At 37.2% G+C, this 21,612-nt stretch overlaps 1 protein-coding gene across 3 annotated transcripts; it reads right to left on the bottom strand.

The window, feature by feature from the left end:
• Nucleotides 1–2,582: 2,582 nt before the first annotated feature.
• LOC130908008 (microtubule-associated protein RP/EB family member 3-like) lies at nucleotides 2,583–20,145 on the bottom strand. 3 transcript variants are annotated; one of them, XM_057823590.1, is made up of 8 exons: nucleotides 20,000–20,145; nucleotides 12,914–13,041; nucleotides 12,674–12,819; nucleotides 10,162–10,321; nucleotides 9,965–10,006; nucleotides 7,370–7,503; nucleotides 7,074–7,226; nucleotides 2,583–3,852 (listed from the first exon to the last, which is right to left on the bottom strand). In XM_057823590.1, exons 2-8 carry the CDS (start codon nucleotides 13,032–13,034, stop codon nucleotides 3,784–3,786), a joined length of 825 nt encoding a protein of 274 aa, XP_057679573.1. In that variant the 5' UTR covers nucleotides 13,035–13,041; nucleotides 20,000–20,145; the 3' UTR covers nucleotides 2,583–3,783. The 3 variants fall into 3 exon arrangements, with proteins under 3 accessions (XP_057679573.1, XP_057679574.1, XP_057679575.1); XM_057823591.1 differs by having other exon boundaries at nucleotides 12,914–13,038; nucleotides 20,000–20,111; XM_057823592.1 differs by lacking the exon at nucleotides 9,965–10,006 and having other exon boundaries at nucleotides 2,584–3,852.
• Between the last annotated feature and the right edge of the window lie 1,467 nt (nucleotides 20,146–21,612).

Below are 21,612 nucleotides of genomic sequence, written 5' to 3'. Positions count from 1 at the left end.
GACGTGCGTGACGTCATTACGTCGTTGTGTCTTTTCTGTGACGTCCGCTTATCAACTCAGGTTAAGCCCTCATTGAAAGTTTTTAGACATACAGTATTTTGTTTGGCCCATCCAACAATTAAGAAGTAGAAATACAGGTCCTTCTAAAAAAAAATAAGCATATTGTGATAAAGTTCATTATTTTCTGTAATGTACTGATAAAAATTAGACTTTCATATATTTTAGATTCATTACACACAACTGAAGTAGTTCAAGCTTTTCATCGTTTTAATATTGATGATTTTGACAAAAAAAAAGTCAAGAAAAAAACATAAATCCCTACCAAAAAAAAAAAGCATATCATGAAAAGGTACTGTAAAGAAGCTATTAACCTAATCATCTGACTCCACGAATGAACTCAAAATAGCTGCGAAAGATTCCTGAGGCTTTTAAAAACTCCAATCCTGGTTCATTACTCAAAACCGCAATCATGGGCAAGACTGCCGACCTGACTGCTGTCCAGAAGGCCATCATTGGCACCCTCAAGCAAGAGTCTAAGACACAGAAATTTCTGAGCGAATAGGCTGTTCCCGGAGTGCTGTATCAAGGCACCTCAGTGGGAAGGAAAAAGTGTGGCAGGAAACGCTGCACAAGCAGAAGAGGTGACCGCACCCTGAGAAAGATTGTATAGAATGGCCGATTAAGACCTTGGGAGACCTGCAGAAACCTAAAAATGGGCTACAGGTGCCGCATTCCCCACTTCAAGCCACTTTAGAACTTCAGAAGCGCCTGAACTGGGCTATAGAGAAGCCGCACTGGACTGTTGCTCAGTGGTCCAAAGTACTTTTTTCAGATGAAAGCAAATTTTGCATGTCATTTGGAAATCAAGGTGCCAGAGTTTGGAGGAAGACTGGGGAGAAGGAAATGCCAAAATGCCTGAAGTCCTGTGTCAAGTACCCACAGTCAGTGATGGTTTGGGGTGCCATGTCAGCTGCTGGTGTTGGGTCTACTGTCTTTTATCAAGGGCAGGGTCAATGCAGCTAGCTATCAGGAGATTTTGGAGCACTTCATGCTTCTATCTGCTGAAAAGCCTTATGAAGATGAAAATTTCATTTTTCAGCATGATCTGGCACCTGCTCACAGTGCCAAAACCACTGGTAAATGGTTTACTGACCATGGCATTACTGTGCTCAATTGGCCTGCGAACTCTCCTGACCTGAACCCCATTGAGAATCTGGGATATGATGAAGTTGAGAGACACCAGACGCAACACTGTGGATGAGCTTAAGGCCGCTATCGAAGCATCCTGGGCCTCCATAACACCTCAGCAGTGCCACAGGCTGATTGCATCCATGCCACGCTGCATTGAAGCAGTCATTTCTGCAAAAGGATTCCCGACCAAGTATTGAGTGCATTGCTGGTATAATTAATTGAAGGTTGACTTTTTTTTGTATTTGTTGGATGAAATATGCTATTTTTTTTTAGATAGGGATTTTTGTTTTTTCTTGACTTTTTTGCCAAAATCATCAGTATTAAAACAATAAACGGCTTGAACTACTTCAGTTGTAATGAATCTAAAATATATGAAAGTCTAATGTTTATCAGTACATTATAGAAAATAATGAACTTTATCACAATATGCAAATTTATTGAGAAGGACTAGTAGATAAAAGGTGTTATAAATCTTATTTTAATTTTGGGAAAATTTCACATTTACTATGTAAAATATGTAAACCTATGACCAAATTTTCATGTTTTTGGAAAAATGTTCTTTTTTAAATCTGGACAATATCAGTTTCTCTTTGCAAACAATAGTTTTTGTTGAAAATAACCCCGACCATTTTATTTATTTTGTTGTTGTTGTAAATTTGCTGACTATGTAAATTGTTCACTCCACGTTTGTAATTTGTTGTGAAGTTTAAAATTAAAAAAACACTTCAATACACTTACCCCAGAGATAATAGTTTTGAATATTTATTATATTGTATAATTCTTTATGCAGTTTTTTTTTATTCGCAAATTCACAAAGAAACCTATATTTGTATTTTTTCAGTTAGAAATAGATTACACCTTGAAATCAATTAGAGTACGGTAACAAAAAAAGAGTAGTTGACTGATGTTTTTTTTCCCGTGAAGCCTCTGGCTAAAGTTTTTACATGATTTTTACAAGTTTTTTATTTTGATTACGGTCTTATTTTGCATTGATAATGCAATTGTGTTAATTGCATCCGTGTCATTTTTTTTGGTCAACTGACTGTTTTGTGAAGCAGATATTTGCATTCATGTTAAAAAAAGACGTCCCCTTCAAGATAACATGATACTGAAGCGAAGATATGTTAAAATATTCATTATACTGTATGACAGTAAGACGTAAACTTACCACCTTGTAACTGAAGGTATAAAAACAGTACATATTTATGTATCCGAGTAATAAACTGGTAAAATAATACTTTTTTTGTTTTGTTTTTAATCCTTTTACACCTGAATTTGGTCAATACATTATTTCCTGCTGTTTACACCCGTAAGTGGTACATAGGATGGGTGTACTTAAATATATTCCCTTTTTTAAAATATACAGTACACAGTAACAAAATACAATGACACTTATTGATTTTCTTGAACCTCAGAGCTTTATTTAAATCCAACAGTAAAGTCCAGTTGTTTATCACAATCACTTGAGACAAACTGAGCAAAATGTGCTGTGCTTTTAAGCTTTCTCAAAAAAGGTCCAACTAGTTATGAACACTCAGCCAGGCTGCCAGTGACAGTATACCACACTGTGGCATTTTAGTGCTATGTAGTGTATGAAAACTCAATTAAATGAAACATATGAGATAGCAGCTAAATTGTTGAGCTTAAAATCAATATTCAACCATTAGTAATTTAGTAGTGTCTTTAACTCACTTCTCTCCGTTAACAAAATTCAAACCTGATATCTTTTAAATACATATTTCACAATGACAACTGACTTGGCATTTTTAGCTATTCAAATGCAGATAGAAAAACAACTAAATCAATACTACAAAATATAAAATTGCATCTTCCTGTAGAATTCTGGCTGCAGCCAATCACTGCTTGTTGGCAATTAGGATCACATATGTGGGCTTCTTTCGCTACATTAAGTGCAAGACCTTTCATCCCAAGCCACCATTTTTTTTCTCAAAAAATGAATTAAAAATGAATAAATAAAAACAAATACATCAATCTTTTCAAACAAAAAAAAACTAGCTGTTGTCAGGCTTTGTTTTGATAAACAAAGGCTTTTTCTTTAAACTTGAAATATCAACCTTTTTTTTAATTCATGTGCATGTGAGCAAGTCTGCAGGCGACTCTTACAGCTTCACTATGCAAAATATATATTCATTTGCATCACTTATAATCTCACATCACCAAAACCACAGATGAATCTACAATTAAGGTAATATTTTGTAGAAAACTGTGGTCTGAAGCAAATTCTAAAGATGGTCACCAATTGAAGTACACGGTGAAAGAAAGCCGGCAGCATATTCACACACCATTTGCACTGTTTGTTCCAAGCTGTCAGATCTGTAATCTCAATGCTCTCAAATGCATGACAGTTATGAAAGGCAATCATGCCCAGCAGCTGGCACCGCTGGTTTAGCAGAGTACAAACCAACAGGTGGAAAAAAATTGTTGGCCAATCTGTAAAAAATAAGTATGTTGTGATTACAGTCACAAGAAAAAATTGAGTAAGATGAACCTTGTAAAAAGAGAAATAGATGACAGGGGAACATTTTTCTGTTGTTATGATGATTAAATTGGTTAGATGGGTGAAATAAGAGCTCAGAACTCATCCTGGTCTCCTTGTGCGCCTTCTTCAACATCGTCATCCTCTGGAGGTGCAAATCCCTCCTGGAAAACAATTGAGATCGTTTCAACATGATTGTTCGCCACATATTTTTGGTTTGGGTTTTGTTTTTGAGCAAGCACCATAAAATGGGTTTTAAAGCAAAGAGAAAATTTGTGTCCGTAAATGTCATTGCTTCTCAGTAGTGAGTTAGACAATAGTAAGACAATGATGGTAAAAGAATGAAATGTGCAGAGTAGGGCCAACTGTGTTTAATTTTTTCCAGAGTTTTAAAGGACTATTGAGAGGGTCATTTGAAATTGAGAACATTATACGACCTATGTGATTAGCAGATTTTTTGTCTCATCTTAAACATCCATGGAGTTTCTGAATTTTACCATCAGGTTTACATTCAAGTAGTATTTGCTAAAATTCTGCCCAACAGGACTGACTGTAGCAGCGGCTAGTTGCAATGACAATGACTGGAAATGGCAAACATTTTATTTTGATAGTAGCTTTCTCTACTGTTTGGTAGGGGTGTGACAACAATATATCGAAAAGATGATATACCGCGATACTTTGTATCCCAAAAAGTTATATGCTCTCACCAAGAATCAATATTCAGTTTTAAAAAGATGTCAGTTTAAAAAAAAAAAGGGAACCAACAAGTCGCAACCAAAATCTTCCATCAGACCAGTGCCTACATTAGCTCCCTCGGTGCCACTGACGGCGTACGACGTCAAATTCATTTTTGACTGAATTGGACGCCTAGTGCCGTCAATGGCACTGGAACCATTCACAGCCAGTCTTTTTGGGCATTTACAGGTGACTTCCTGTTCATTTTAGGGCATTTAACAGGTTGATTTTGAGTTACATTGTTGGCCAAAAGTATTGGCACCATTGCAATTCTGTCAGATAATGCTCAATTTCTCCCAGAAAATGATTGCTATCACACATGCTTTGGTAGTAATATCTTCATCTATTTAACTTGAAATGAAAAATCAGAAAATGAAAAAAAAAAAACATTTTTACACAAAACTCCAAAAATGGGCTGGACATAAGTATTGCCACCCTTTGAAAAATATTGTGATGCTTCTCTAATTTGTGTAATTAACAGCACCCGTTACTAACCTGTGGCACATCACAGGTGGTGGCAATAACTAAATCACACTTGCAGTCAGTTAAAATGGATTAAAGTTGACTCAACCTCTGTCCTGTGTCCTTGTGTGTACCACATTGAACAAGGAGAAAAGAAAGAAGACCAAAGAACTGTCTGAGGACTTGAGAAGCAAAATTGTGATGCTCAAGGCTAAAAGTCCATCTGCAAAGACCTGAATGTTCCTGTGTCTAGTGTGCGCAGTGTCATCAATAAGTGTAAAGCCCATTGCACAGTGGCGAACCTCTCTAGATGTGGACGGAAAAGAAAAATTGACAAGAGATTTCAATGAAACATTGTGCGGATGGTGAATAAAGAACCTCAACCAACATCCAAACAAGTTCAAGTTGCTCTGCAGTCCGAGGGTACAAGTGTCAACCCGTACTATCCGTCAGCATCTGAATAAAAAGGGACTCTATGGGAGGATATCCAAGAAGAACCCACTTCTGACCCAGAGACATAAAAAAACTTACCTGAGAAAGCCCAAAACATTTTGGAAGAATGTTGTCTGGTCAGATGAGACAAATGTAGAGCTTTTTGGGAAAAGCCATCAACATAGAGTTTACAGGAAAAAACGAGGCCTTCATAGAAAAGAACACGGTGCCCACAGTCAAACATGGCAGAGGTTCCCTAATGCTTTGGGGTTGCTTTGCTGCATCTGGCACTGGACTGCTTGACCGTGTGTATGGCATTATGAAGTCTGAAGACTACCAACAAATTTTGCAGCATAATGTGGGGCCCAGTGTGAGAAAGCTGGGTCTGCCTCAGAGGTCATGGGTCTTCCAGCAAGACAATGACCCAAAACACACTTCAAAAAGCACTAGAGAATGGTTTGAGAGAAAGCACTGGAGACTTCTAAAGTGGAAGAATGGTCTAAAATTCCAGCAGAGCATTGTAAGAAACTCATTGATGGATACCAGAAGCGGTTGTTGACAGATATTTTGTCCGAAGGTTGTGCTACAAAGTATAAGGCTGAGGGTGCCAATACTTTTGTCCGGCCCATTTTTGGAGTTTTGTGTAAAATTATAATAATTAAAAAAAATTTTCATTCTCTTTTGTGATTTTTCATTGCAAGCAAAAATAAAAAAAGATCTTACCACCAAAGCATTTGTAATCGCAATCATTTTCTGGGAGAAATTGACCATTATCTGACAGAATTACAGGGGTGCCAATAGTACTGGCACAAAAGTATTGGCCCAATACTTTTGGCACCCCTGAGTGAATGAGTAAAAGGCCTTTTGACACTAGCGTCAGAGGAGCCACGAAGCCTGACGTAGAAGCTGTCAGGAAGTGAAAAGCGGCAAGCATATTTACTATCGCCCCAAGTACCAATGCATTTTTTTCCCTCCATTGTTGCACAAAAAAACAGCAACTTTTCTTCTTTCAAGGAGTAGGGGGCATTTTAATAACTGTGTAAAGAGTTTTACAAGTTTTGGCAAGATGTTAACGTTTTTTTGTTGTTGTTCGTGAACTACATTTCCATAGAAATGCACATCAAAGTACCATTAAACTTAGCAAGGAGAGGTACGAGTCATTTTTCAGGTGTCCAAAACTTTTTAAAAAATCACATTTATCAAGGTTTCGTCGGCCGTGATTTGCGTGTATCCATCTGCCGTAACAGCCTGATAGCACAGTTTTACAGTATGTGTTGTTGACGTCAGCGCGGCGCTGTGAGAATAGAACAAGTTTCGATTTTGGGTTGCCGCTGAACCACACTCGGCTGCCGCTAGTTTGAAGCAGCCTTAACGTAAAATCAACAGGACGTGACCTGTAAATGCCCCCAAATCAACAGGACGTAACCCGGAAAATGCCCCAAAAAAGAAATGAAGAAAAATAAACAGGAAATGCCCCAAAATTGATTCATTGCCTGGCATTAGCTGCCACTGACGGCAATCCGTTTGAAGTGGGAGGGTGGCGGTGAATGAACGAATGCATTAAACTCATTCCAATTCATAGCAGAAGAATAAGAATAGCTTGTTTTTCCTGTTTATTAGTTGTTTTGTAGAATATCCTAGAATGATTTCCTGACCCATGTATCGATAATTTTTGTATCGCCATCGTGAGATCATCGTTATCGTGAGCTACCCAGAAGTTCCCACCCCTAATGTTGGGTGTATCATTGAGATTTACCTCTGTAGCATAAAGTATTTCTATGATTTTGTTTAGAACTGGGTTGCTTTCGCCATCTCCATCTTGGCAGATCAGTTCAATGTCTCTCAGCTTGCCAAAGTAAAAGTCCCTCTCCTTCTCGAGTCCGTCCAAAGTCAGCTTCATTTCAAGTAACTGTGAGGAAAACCAAAACATGTTTGACATAAGAAATATAATCAAGAGCTGTGTGCTGCGGTATATACATTTATTCCCATTTGATAGGTCTTTGTTGTACAAGCTAATGAGCTGACAGCTTTGATACTAAAACTTGAAGTTACCTGCTGGTTCAGCTCTGTGAGCTCAGAGTCTCCTCCGTTGCGGGCCGTGGCAGGGTTCCTGCGAGCTGGCGGTGCATTGATCTGCCTCTGCTGGGTGGGGACAATCTTCGCTGTAGGAGATGTTCTGATAGGGCCTACAACGACAGAAATACACTTTAAAGTTTGCTGCATTTTGCCGGATTCAATGTACAGTGGATCGAAATTAGTTAGCCGTATTTCCAAACCAGACGAATATTTCAGAAAACACAACAGTGTTTCTACAGATATTACCATTTAATGCTTTTTATAGCCACTTTAAACTAATTCAATGGCCTTGCCCAATTGCAGATAGATTCACACGCAAAAATTGTCAGTACAGTTGTCCGATAATGACTTTAACTGATAACCGATATCCCAATATTGTCCAACTCCAAAAGTCAGTTTCGATATCAAGCCGATACTGATTATACAGTGAGGAGCAGAAATATTTGCACCCCTTGTGATTTTGCAAGTTCACCCACTTAGAATCTCCAGAGGTTTGAAATTTCAATTGTAGAAGCATTTCCACTTATAGAGACATAATCTAAAAATAAATCCAGAATTTACTGGGGTTCATAAGTATTTTTACCCCTGAGAAAGTCATGTGGTCGGATGAGAAAAAAAGTAGAACTTTTTGGTGCAAACTTTACTTGTCGTGTGTGGAGGAAAAAGAAGGATGAGTACAATCTCAAAAACACCATCCCCACTGTGAAGTGTGGAGGTGGAAACCTCATGCTTTGGGGCTGCTTTTTAGCAAAGGGGACAGGATGACTGTACTGTATAAAGCAGAGGATAAATGGTGAAATGTATCGTCAGATTTTGAGCGACAACCTCCTTCTCTATGTCAGAGACTTGAAGAAGAGTCGTGGCTTGATCTTCCAACATGACAATGATCCGAAGCACACAGCCAAACTGACAAAGAAGTGGCTGTGTAAAAAGCATATCAAGGTTCTAGAGTGGCCTAGCCAGTCTTCAGATCTCAATCCAATAGAACATCTTTGGATGGAGCTGAAACTTCGTGTTTCTCAACGACAGCCCCGAAACCTGACAGGTCTAGAGAAGATTTGTGTGGAGGAATGGGCCAAAATCCCTGTTTCCATATGTGAAAACCTGGTGAAGAGCTACAGAAAGCGTCTGACCTCTGGAATTGCACACAAAGGCTTCTGCACTGATTTTGTCAGGGTAAAAATACTTATGAACCACAGTAAATCACAAATAAATTATTGAAAAATCTTACAATGTGAGTTCCGGATTATTTTTTTGTTTTGGATTATGTCTCTAAGTGGAAATTCATCTATGATTGAAATTTCAGACCTCTAGCTATTTTCCAGGTGGGTGAACTTGCAAAATCACAAGGGTTGCAAATACTTCCGCTCCTGTATGTAGTCGTGGACTTAACATATTATGGCTAATTGTATTGTGGTGCCCCACTGGATACTTTAATAATGATAAATGCAACAACTTCAAGGTTTTCCAATAGGCATTCTGAGAAAAATAAGAGAACCACTTCAACCGAAAGTATGGGAAATTGGCCTATACTGCATCACTATATTTGTTGTTGAAATCAAAATATTTATTTGGATCACGTGCAAATTGGACATATGGCTCACATAGTGCTTCTGGCTCAAAATAACAAAGGCACACAGCATCAATACATTGAATGAGGTATGTAATGAGTTTATAATTGTTTTTCAATCATTTATTAATTTTTGCACAATGATGCAAATGGTCTGCTCACGTAACAAATCCCAATCATCTTAGTTTAGAGACATCTAATGGTCAATAACCATAATTGCTATAAAATGCAATGGCACACAAGCGGAGGGCAGTGTGTGCCGCTGTCGTTTGCCGCAGCAGTGGCTTCGCGCCCCGTGTGTTGGCTTTCAGCTCAACGACGATGACTATCGCATTTCGCCATCGCTAAACGCCTCCCGTGTGTCTAGCCTCTAGTAATGCAACGACACTCATTCAGTCCTTTTGCGTTTTTTAAAAGCTGTTTAAAAAGCACTGGTGCTAGCTGCCATACATATCTGAATATGTTAATACAGTAAAATCTAATTTTAACCAAACAGGTTATAATTTTTGCCCTAATGTAGCTGTTAATAAATGCAACAATCAGACTGAGGGCTTAGTGATACGAAATAAACGGACCCCCTTCACAATAGATCTATTGTGATCATTTCAAACTACGTAGTTTTTCCTGAATGTATTACTAAAATTTGGACTGTAAATATTTCCTGTTTATTAGTTAGCACAACAGATCCTGGGTCAGTCAAGTGCACATTAAATAAATCGAGGACTTTCGATTTAAAAATTCCACTGTAAAACTGATTATTATTTCCCCCCTACAGCTTCTTATCGGTTTTTCTTTCCTCAAGCTGTACCAGCTGGCTCTGTGTCCATCACATTCAATTCAGTAAGAAAGTCTACATGTTATGCAATTATTTATAAATATTACACACGTAAGCACAAACATTAGAACAGACCAATCCAGGTTTAGAGTAAATATGTGAGGGAAATAATCAGTGAGCATAAACAAACACAAACACACACAGGCCACAATGAAATGGGTGTTACCTGGGCAAGCAGGTCTTTTGGGTTTGTGGACAATGGGGTCACCTGTATTAGAGGTGGGGATGTTGTTGCACATGAGGAAGAGACATGAAATGAAACCTATTTTCACACACACAGGTGATTGTATCTTGTATATACACACATAATGACAAACACTCAGAATCACACGCTCCCACAATCTTTCATGTGAAGTATCGCACCTGAATTTGGCGGTGGCGGCGTTCCCTCCAGGCCCTGCCGTAAAAGTAGGGGGTCGTATTCTTTGCCATCGTAGTTGGCATCAAAAAACTTCTTAAACCACTGAAGGAACTCAAAGTTGTCCTGAAACTTGCCCTTGACCAGTCTTTCGACAGGAATAACCTGAGAGGGGAAACAATTTAATTACAAAGCTGCAAAAAGTTTAAAAGCAGCAAAAGTATGTTCCCTAACCTTTTAACATAATGTCAAGTGAGACAAAGATGCAAAAGAGATTTACTGCATGAACAAAACGGATCAAAGAAGTTAAGATATTGCAAAAACTAGCATGTCGTAGTTTTGGCATAATCCAAATTATTCCACACAAACCATATTTAAATCAGATCTACAAATATTTGCATATAAACAACTTCTTTTGTTTTGGCTGTAAACACCACGGCAATGGATTATAAATTAAACTAGCATGATGTTCTTTAACTGCAAGCTTTTATCTTTGAGAATATCTACATTCAAATAAGAGGAACAATGTACGAATTTAAACACAAATTTGCCATTGTTTGTTGTTGCCATTTTTCATGTATTTAAGGGGCTCAAAGTATCGTAATTTCGCACTATAAGGCGCACCTAAAAACTTTCAATCTTCTCAAATACCAACAGTGCACTTTATAATCCGATGCGCCTTATATACGAATCAATATTGTTAATTATGGCATGGCATTTCTTTTACAGCAGCTCAATCTAGTGGATGCATGACGCGACCCCAACCACTACTACTACTTGACTGCACCTTATAATGCGGTTCGACCTATATAGGAAAACAGTTTTAAAATTCATTTCGCCATCGCTAATCGCCTCCCGTGTGTCTAGCCCCTAATAATGCAACGACACTCGTTCAGTCCTATTGCGGTTTTTAAAAGTTGTTTAAAAAGCACTGGTGCTTGCTGCCATACATATCTGAATATTTTAATACACTAAAATCTATTTTTAACCAAACGGGTTATAATTTTTGCCCTAATGTAGCCGTTAATAACTGCATCAATCAGAGTGAGGGCTTAGTGATACGAAATAAACAGACCCCCTTCACAATAGATCTATTGTGATCATTTCAAACTAAGTATTTTTTTCCGGAAGTAGTTTGTGTGCAGCTTTAATTTATTTTCCCCTCAAAATAACTCAAAATATAGCCATTAATATCTAAACCCCTGGCAACAAAAGTGAGTACACCCCTTTGAGAAAAACGTACATCCCTAAATGTCCAAATTGAGTACTACTTCTCATTTTCCCTCCATCATGTCATGTGACTCATTACAGGAGTGCCGTCAGCATTGCTACAGAGGTTGAAGAGGTGAGGTGTCAGCCAGTTAGTGCTCAGGCCATACGCCGCAGTCTACATCAAATTGGTGTGCATGGCTGTCACCCCACGAGGAAGCCTCTTCTGAAGACGGTACACAAGAAAGCCCGCAAACAGTTTGCTGAAGACATGTCAACAAAGCACATGGATTACTGGAACCATGTCCTATGGTCTGATGAGACGGGCAGGCTTTCTTGTGTACCATCTTCAGAAGAGGCTTCCTCCTGGGGTGACAGCCATGCACACCAATTTGATGTAGAGTGCGGCGTATGGTCTGAGCACTAACAGGCTGACCCCCCACCTCTTCAATTTCTGCAGCAATGCTGACAGCACTCCTGTAACGAGTCACATGACATTATGGAGGGAAAATGACAAGCAGCACTCAATTTGGACATTTAGGGATGTACGGTTTTTTCAAAGGGGTGTACTCAATTTGGTTGCCAGGGGTTTAGGTATTAATGGCTATATTTTGAGTTATTTTGAGGGGAAAATAAATGAACTCTATTATATAGGCTGCACACAGACTACTTTTCATTGTGTCAAAGTGTCATTTTGTAAGTGTTGTCCCTTGAAAAGATATACTTAAATATCTGCAGAAATGCACGGGGTGCACTCACTTTTGTGATACACTGTAACTCTGAGCCAATATGTTTGTTTTTGCATTCGTCATTTAGCTTTAAAGTATATTTAGCAGTCTTTAGTAGGAATATGTGTTTGAACGATTTGTTAAGAACTTTGTAAAAAAAACAAAAAAATTATATATATACGTATATGCATTTTATAGCATTTAAGCTAGCAGACTTTTGCTAATTTTTCTTTTGCTGTTTTTGCTGATCCGCATTTAGTTGTTTTTTATAGCGTTTGAGGCTAAGCTCAGGTATTTTAATTTATTTTTAAATGCATTTACTGCTCTTAAGAAATGAAAGTGCATTTGAAGAAACACTCAGTTATTTTAGTTTTTCTTTTGGAAGTGTAATCTCAGCAAGCCAAAATCAACATTATTGCAGGCATTAACAATTTTTTTTTTTTTTTTTACATCTCCTAAAATGTATTCTGCAACACATTAAATGTTCGTAATCAGATTACTCGATTAGTCATACTAACTAATCAATAGATTAATCGATTACTTAAATTATTGATAGCTGCAGACCTACATGGGAACTTACCTTATCTACAGACATCTTCTTGAATGAAGCCTGTAATACCTTGAAATTGTGAATATATTCATGTTCCAGTTTGGCATTAAATTTGACTTTTTTCAACAAAATGCAGCCTGGAAAAAGCATGTCCATGAATTGACAGTACGCTGCACCTAAAGAGAAAATAGAGTGTGGACATTATTTGGTGTGTGTGTGTGTGCGTGGGTGGGTGCATGCATGCATGTGTGTGTGTGTGTGCGCGTTTACCTGAACCAAGTTGCTCAATCTTGGTGTAGGTGAGCTGTAAAGCGTCATTGACCCACGCCAACATGTCATGGCGACTCAGGTTCTCTATAGTCATAGAGGTGGAGTGGACATTCACCGCCATCCTCCTGCTTTACACAAAGTAACACTAATATGGGACATGCAACAACATATGTGATTTGTAGTTCATCAAATGTGTATATACATATATTTGGTAGACATTTTTATACAGTTCAGAAACACTGGAGTTATTTGACCTTGAAGTTATACCTAGAAAAAATAATTTATATGGTTATAGAGTTCACAAAGCTTTTTTGCATGAATGAGACGGAAGAATCACCGTTTCCAAAATATGGCCTGTGGGCTCTTTATGGCCTGTCTTTGAATATTTTTGTGTGTCTATTGTCTGACTGTGTTGCACTATAGTGACTTGCCAAATGCATTCTTGTCAGTGCTTATGTTTTCATGGATTGTCAGCGATGACGGACCGAGTACTATTCCAATACCAAGTATGCATCCGGCCAAGTCCAGTCGAATACCCGGGATGTGTCTCACCCCATCCACCCCAAAAAAACAAGCACACAGGATGTTGTGCTGAATAATCATTTCCTGACAGTAGAGCTTCACAGAGGCAACTGTCCAGTCAGCACACATGCCGCTAATTTGCCTGTGACAGACACCATAAACTGAGCATTTATAACAAATTCGTATCAAGTCAATCCAAACAACTCATTATTGCTTTTCAAATGTATGTACGATTTAAGTAAGACCAACATTTTTGTTGCATATTTTCTCTCACGACAAAAAAACATTTCCTGCCCGATGCCAGGTGTCCACTTAAGTAAATAAACACTGCTCCCAACATAAGGAGCCTAATTTTCGACTCAGTTAAAAAAAAAAAAAAAAAAAAAAAAAAAAAACGGTTGTTCTGTAATTAAATTTAGTGTGGTGCTTTGATTTATGGAGCAGAATTCATTTTGTGACCATGCTCGCAGCTCAAAAAACACAAATCACAAGAATCTTTCCCCATTAAAAAGATTGGAAATTCCATTAAGTGTTTGCAGGGAACCAACAAAAATTGTGTATTGGGTTTTAATATTACATACAGTGACAAATAATGAAATTGACATTGTGCTACTTTTTCTGGTGTGTGGTAATAACATCTGGTTTTGGTGAAATACAAAACATTTAATTCTCTTTTGTCGTACGTTTAGTAATTCAAGACAAAATTGCGTGACTCATAAATGTGGTGGGTAGTAATGAGTTTCATTTACGCCGTTACATTTACTTGAGTAACATTGTAAGACTCCTTAGAGTAGTTTTACTACACAATACTTTTTACTTGAGTAGATTTGTGTAGAAGAAACACTAATTTTACCCCGCTACTTTGGGCTACACTAGAGTAGGTACATTTTTCCTCTTTATTCTACATATTGATTTTATTTTTGCCATAGATGCTGACAGTAGCTCTACCAGTTTCACCAGTTAGATGTCGCAACAATAAACACAACTCCATGAGTTATGCTTCTTCTTTTACCATTCAGAGGTAACAATTTTTTTCTCCACTAGAGGGCACCCATGCTCTTTGGACAGGTTCTGGTCTAAATTTGATTATTTTTGTGTCATTTTTTTGGCATAATACGGTCATGTAATAGGCTCAGCAACTCAGCAGGAATCTGCAACCAACGGGCCGGGGACCGGATCCAGTCAGTGGCACATTTGCTACCGGGCTGCAGAGGAATATTAATTTGGTAACGACCGCAATCTGGCCTGTGTCGCTTGACTAATCTGAGAAAAGATTTGGCCACCATTTCTGTGGTTTTTGCACACCTATAGCAGCTCAGCGTCAGTCAATGTAAAGGGTAACGTTAGCTGCTGTCGCCTGTTTGCTGCAGGTGGCGACGTCTTTGGGCAGCTTTATTTTACGGGGAAAAGGCCACCTGCTGAGTGTCCATTCCGCATAAAATGTGGCTAAAAGCTAGCAAACAAAGCAACAAAAGCGAATGCACTGAGAGCACCATCCCTGGTGGCGAACCGTATTGCTAAAGCCAAGGAATTTTTCACGACTGGAGAGGAGCTCATTATGCCTGCGACCAAGGATATTTGCAGTTACATTTTAGGAGAAGCGACTGGTAAAAAAGGTTGATTCAACGTACAGTGAGTTACATTTTGCCTGTATTTAATGTTCGTTTTTAGCCCCGTCGTGTTATTTTATATTATGGCTGAAGCTATCGATTATTTTAGTAGTCGATTAATTGATGAACTAGTTAGTTCGAATAATCGAGTAATCGGATAAAGAACATAAAAAATTAAAATACCTGAGCTGAGCCTCAAAATGGTATAAAAAAAAATAAATAAATAAATGAGGATCTAATTAGAAGAGAACAATTGGCTAACTTCGCTATGAAATGCTATAAAATGCAAAGTTTTTTTTTCTCTTTACAATGCTTTTCACAAATAGTTCAAACACATATTCCCACAAAAAACGGCTAAATATAAAATTGGCTAACTTCCATAGCAAAAGGCCGCTAGCTTGAATGCTATAAAATGCTATTTTTTTTTTCTTTACAATGCTCTTAACAAATGGTTCAAACACATATTCCCACAAAAAACTGCTACATATACCTATAACCTAAATTACGAATGCATTTAAAAAAAAAAAAAAAAAAACATTAGCTCGCTTAAAAACTGTTGGCCTTAACAGGGAGCAGCTGGATTAAGCGATGTGAAATGAGTTGTGTCATATTCACCCTTACCACTAGAGGGCAGTGTATCCACCCATATTAATAAAACTAAACACAAACACTTTCAAAACGGACCATTATGACACCACTTTAAATAGTTAGTTCGAATAATCGAGTAATCTGATAAAGAACATAAAAAAATTTAAATACCTGAGCTGAGCCTCAAATGGTATAAAAAAATAAAATAAAAATAAATTATCTAAGTAGATCAAGAGAACAATTGGCTAACTTCCATAGCAAAGGGCCGCTACCTTAAATGCTATAAAATCCTGTTTTTTTTTGTTGTTTTTTTTTTTAACAGTGCTCTTAACAAATGGTTCAAACACATATTCCCACAAAAAACGGCTAAATATACCTATAAACTACATTATAAATGCATTAAAAAACATTAGCTCACACAAAAACTGTTGGTCTTAACAGGGAGCAGCTGGATTCAGCCATGTGAAATGAGTTATGTCATATTCACCCTTACCACTAGAGGGCAGTGTATCCACCCAAATTAATAAAACTAAACACTTTCAAAACAAACCATTACGACGCCACTTTAATTAATTAGTTCAAATAATCGAGTAATCGGATAAAGAACATAAGAAAAATTAAAATACCTGAGCAGAGCCTCAAATGGTATAAAAAAAAATAAATAAATAAATGAGAATCTAAGTAGAACAAGAGAACAATTAGCTGACTTCCACAGCAAAGGGCCGCAAGCTTAAATGCTATAAAATGCTAAGTTTAAAAAAAAAATTATTTTTTTTTACGATGCTCTTAACAAATGGTTCAAACAGATATTCCCACAAAAAACGGCTAAATATACCAATAAACTAAATTACAAATGCATTTAAAAAAAGATTAGCTCACACAAAAACTTTTGGTCTTAAACCACAAAGAAGAAGCCACAAGAAGCACGAGTTTGTGCATTGCAACTTGATTACGACCATGAACACAGTGCGGCGGCGCTCAAAAGTTTGGCTTGACTTTATAAAAAAAAAAAAAAAAAAAAAAAAAAAAAAAAAAAAAAAACACCAGTCAGCTCAGTGCAACATTTGCAACACAACTATATCATGCAAAGGTGGCTGCACGACCAATTGTGCACGACCGGCTTCATGGAATACAAGTGACAAGTGCAGAGCTAGCTGAGTGCTACGTAGTTAACATGCTGCACGCCATCAGAACCAAGTAAGTAAAACAATATATTACGTCTGTCTTCTCCTGTACCAGCGACCCGACCCCAGATTAAGCAGTAGATGGATGGATTTTCATCTAATTATAATCAATAGAAAAATAATACTTTGTTGTAGCTCCCAGCTAAAGGACATGTATGGCAAAAGAATATAAGTAAATGTTTTCTCCATGAGAAATAAACATCTTTGTGAAAGTGCACTCCTTTGGAAAGAAACGATCACATTTGAGTTCAAAGACTGATATTTATATAAAAGTTAAAAATAACCCTGTGAGAAGTTGATATAATTCATAAATTTCATATTAAATGTATTAATAATAGGGCTGTCAAACGATTAAAATTTTTAATCGCGTTAATCACAGCTTAAAAATTAATTAATCATGATTAATCACAATTCAAACCATCTCTAAAGTGTGCCATATTTTTCTGTAAATTTTTGTTGGAATGGAAAGATAAGACACAATACAGACATAAACATTCAACATACTTTACATAAGTACTGTATTTGTTTATTGTAACGGTAAATCCACAAGATGGCATTAACATTAATAATATTCTTTCTGTTAAAGGGATCCACGGATAGAAAGACTTGTAGTTTTTAAAAGATAAATCGAGTACAAGTTATAGTAATTTTATATTAAAACCCCTCTTAATGTTTTTGTTTTAATTAAATTTGTAAAATTTTCAATTTAAAAATAAACTAATAGCTCGCCATTGTTGACGTCGCCGAGCAGGACGTCACATGGGCTCTTCTACTTTTTTCTTCCACAGTGTCTTTAACTACGTAAGGTAGTGATTGAAATACACCACAAGGTGTCAATGGCGAGTTTTAAATTAATTAGAAATCCAGCCAAGGCAAAGTCTGAGTAAGTTTTTATGTGTATTTTGCATAGCTATTTTGATTGGGAATGCCAGTTCTCTTCGCATTGAGCGCTTTTCTTTTTGTGATTTTTTTCTTCTTTTTAACTTTTTTTTTTTGGAGACAGGAATATTATTTTTGTTGTGTTTTCACTAAACGAAACTGCAGCAACTTAACTCTTCCGCCCAAATGCATGATGGGAAGTTGGGCTACCATGACTGTCAGTGGTGGCTGCAAATGGTATACAGTATGCTCTGCGTTGTGTTCAATTAAGCGTGATAAGAAAAAGATTGTCTCCTGTGACAGATGGAATATTATTTTAGTTGTGCTATCACTAAATGATACTGTAGCGACCTGACTGTTCCGCCCAAAAGCATGATGGGAAGTTGGGCAACCATGACTGTCAGTGGTGGCCGCAAATGGTATGCAGTATGTTCTGCGTTGTATTCAATGAAGCGTGTCAAAAAAAAGATCGTCTCCTGTCATTCTTCCCAACGTCGTTTGCCACATTATTTATAATTGTTGTGAAAGAGTTGCCAAAGCTTAGCCAATAAAAGGCGCAGTCCTTTGAACGCCTGTGTTCGCTCGATTTCTCTGCCTTTTCGCTTTCAATGTGCTAAAACACGTCACTGTAAATTATTTGAGGCAACGCATGAAGGGGTCATTCCGTGCATGCGTTAATTGCGTCAAATATTTTAACGTGATTAATCAAAAAAAATAATTACGCCCGTTAAGGCGATGAATTTGACAGCACTAATTTATAATAATAAATGTTAAATTTATATAAATAATAATAAATTTTAAATTCATATAATTAAATAAAAAATTGAGAAGACATAAATATAAACTAATACATTATTCAACTATAGATTTTTTTACCCTTTTTAATTTCGACCCTGCCTCTTCAAAGAATCGTAATCAAGAATCGTTCGGAACCGGAATCATTCTATTTCAAACGATGCCCAACCCTATTTATAGTACAGTAAAATAATGACAGTTTATATAGATGAAGTTGTGCTGGGAAAAAAATACATTAAAAAAATAATAATAATCTGTCGTCGTAAGCAGTTACGCACAGTGTTACTCATTACATCAGTATGCTTTTCAACGAGTACTTTTTTTACTTGAGTAAATTTTTGGATGACTAATTTAACCTGAGTAATATTATTTAGAAGTAACGCTACTCTTACTTCAGTAAAATGTTGGGCTACTCTACCCACCTCTGTGTACTACTATACTTTGACTAATACAGCACAATGTGACACAGTAAATGTTTGCCAGCAGATTATGGCATCCATAAAACTGAAAAGCTGTTCACGAGTTTAAAGGTAAAGTCCTGCATTTCCAAGCTAGAGTTACTAAATATGCCAACATTGACTTGAACACAATTTGGATATTTGGAGTGTATAGGACTTCTATGAAACAAAACCATTATTATATGACCAATGAATAGTCAGTTTTATCACTACTGTACCTGTACTATCCTATCAAGTTTCATTTCAAAGGAAATGGTTTTATAAACTAATTTAAGCAGGAAAGGAAAGATTATTTTCTCAGGAATCTTTATTCATGATTTAATCAGTTTTTTTGTGGTTTAAAAACACATCAGGCGTCTATACATTCATAGTGTGACACATCAACCCAGATTAAGTTTTAATTGAAGGATCTACAAAAAGTAGGGCTCTCGGCAGCGCTGCAAAAATGAACACAGTATGTAAAATTTGCAAAATTGTAAAAATCTGTACTATTACAGTGAGTCAAACAATTAACCCCAACTGTACTGAACATTCATAGTGGTAATGCGGCGTAGCAGCAAAATTGGAAGAGTACACAGGACCAACGGATACTAGGATAACAGAGTAAAGTCATGAATAATGCACGTAAACAGTGTTTCACATGTGCGGAATCAGTGAACGGGGTTTCACACAGTTGACTCTGATGTTAGCGCCTTGCTAACTTCTGCTAACGTCGGCAAGGCAACTAACTTGCCATTTGGCCCTTCTTGTTAAATTTAGGTGGCTCGCGGCTCGTATAAATGTCGCTTTGGGCGTTAGGTTGAAAGGAAAACATACTACCGTGACGAGTCCTTTAAATGTGGACTTGTTGTGTCTAAAGTTAACGTTACCCCCTCTGGAGGCCTGAACGAAAACATACATTACTAAAGAAAGAAGGACTGTCACTCCGTTTGGCGGTGCTGCAATTGGCCATTCTAACCGACGGTATAGATTAATAAACAGCTATCCAAATACATAATTAAACACGTAAGAGAGCACAATGTTATTTTAGTCAAGTGAAATAGGACTTACTCAAGGGTGACAGAGTCCCTCTGACTACCGTGCCGTTCAATGAGATGATGGTTTTTTCCGTTGCTATAAACCGTCACCGCTTGCCGAGCTACACAGAGCACTTAATCTGGCGGTTACTGCGCCTGCGCAACCCAGTTACACTATTTTATTGTTAGATTCGGTGAAACTAGAGAATGTCAGGGCGCCATGTCGGATCTCGACAAAATGAACGAGCCTCACTTTAGGTGATTAACCTAATCGCTTGTGCCCAAATGCCTTTTTTGGCTAGACTGACAGTTTTATATTAAAGAGTATTAATGGCTAAAATATATTTTGGTCACAGTGAGGAAACGTCGTGTCTAAAATTATGTCATTTTGCTAATTCATGACGTGCATTAAATTATGCACTCATTTAGCCGGAAACAAAAGCGCTACATTCTGATCGATTGCGACGACTAAACAAAGATAATTACGTATATTAGAGCATTACAGCGCGGTTTTAAAGGGGTAAGAAAGATATTATGCGAAGATGTGATTATTACAGGCTGTGATTCATAGCTCTCAAAATTAGAGCGTCTTGTTTAACATTTTATGGAGTCAGTTACAATTTTGGTAATTGAAAGAAATAGTAAACCATAAAAACATGGATATACGTGCACACCACACATTTTTGTAAAGGTTTGGCCCACAAGACCCAAAATGTGATGTATTTATTTTGTAAGTATTTTTCAAATGCATAAATACAACTATAAATTAATAAAATGTTAATAAAACAACTAAAGCATTTAAAAGTTTATTTCGTAGTGCTTTATAATTGATTCAAACAGATTAGCTGTGAATGCTTTTTTTTTTTTTTTTTTTAAATGGCATTGACCGTGCTGCCAGCCTCCCTGTCAAAATGGATTGGCAGTAGGTAACTTTTCAACCCTCATAAAATATTTTCATAACATTTGTAATGATATGTCGACTGACAACTAGTTGAACTACAAACTGAAATTTAAGGAGAATTTACTATGGGGACATGGTAGATACAGATCTTTGATATCAGGTAATTTCCTGTTGATTTGGGGACACAGTTCTTTCTTTTTTATTTCTGCTATTGAAAATGAGTGGAAAATATGGACGTACATGGCTGTCAATGGCATCGACTTACATATGCGTCAATGGAATCCGAGTACATTGGCATCAATAGAATTGACAGACATGGCCGTCAATGGCATCTGTATACATGGGTGTCAATGCAATGTAAATGTCATTGGAAATTAATAGGAAATTTGGACGTCTGTGGCCGGCAATGGCATCGACTTACATATGCACCAATGGAATCCATGTACATTGGCATCATTAGAATGAACATATATTGGCTGCATGGGCGTCAATGCATTGTAAATGCCATTGGAAATGAATGGGAAATTTGGACGTACATGGCCATCAATGGCTTCGACTTACATATGCGTGGATTGAATCCAAGTACATTGGCATCAACAGAATTAACATACATGGCTGTGAATGGCATTGACGTGCATCGTCCTCATTGGCATCTGTGTACATGGGCGTCAATGCAAAGTAAATGCCATTAAAAATAAATGGGAAATTTGGACTCAAAAGGCGGTCATTGGCATCCCTTTAGAAAA

This window comes from Corythoichthys intestinalis, chromosome 19, assembly GCF_030265065.1.
Source record: "Corythoichthys intestinalis isolate RoL2023-P3 chromosome 19, ASM3026506v1, whole genome shotgun sequence".
NCBI lineage: Eukaryota > Metazoa > Chordata > Actinopteri > Syngnathiformes > Syngnathidae > Corythoichthys > Corythoichthys intestinalis.
Note: the sequence above shows the minus strand (reverse complement) of the source record. Positions and strands in the feature narration are given on the sequence as shown.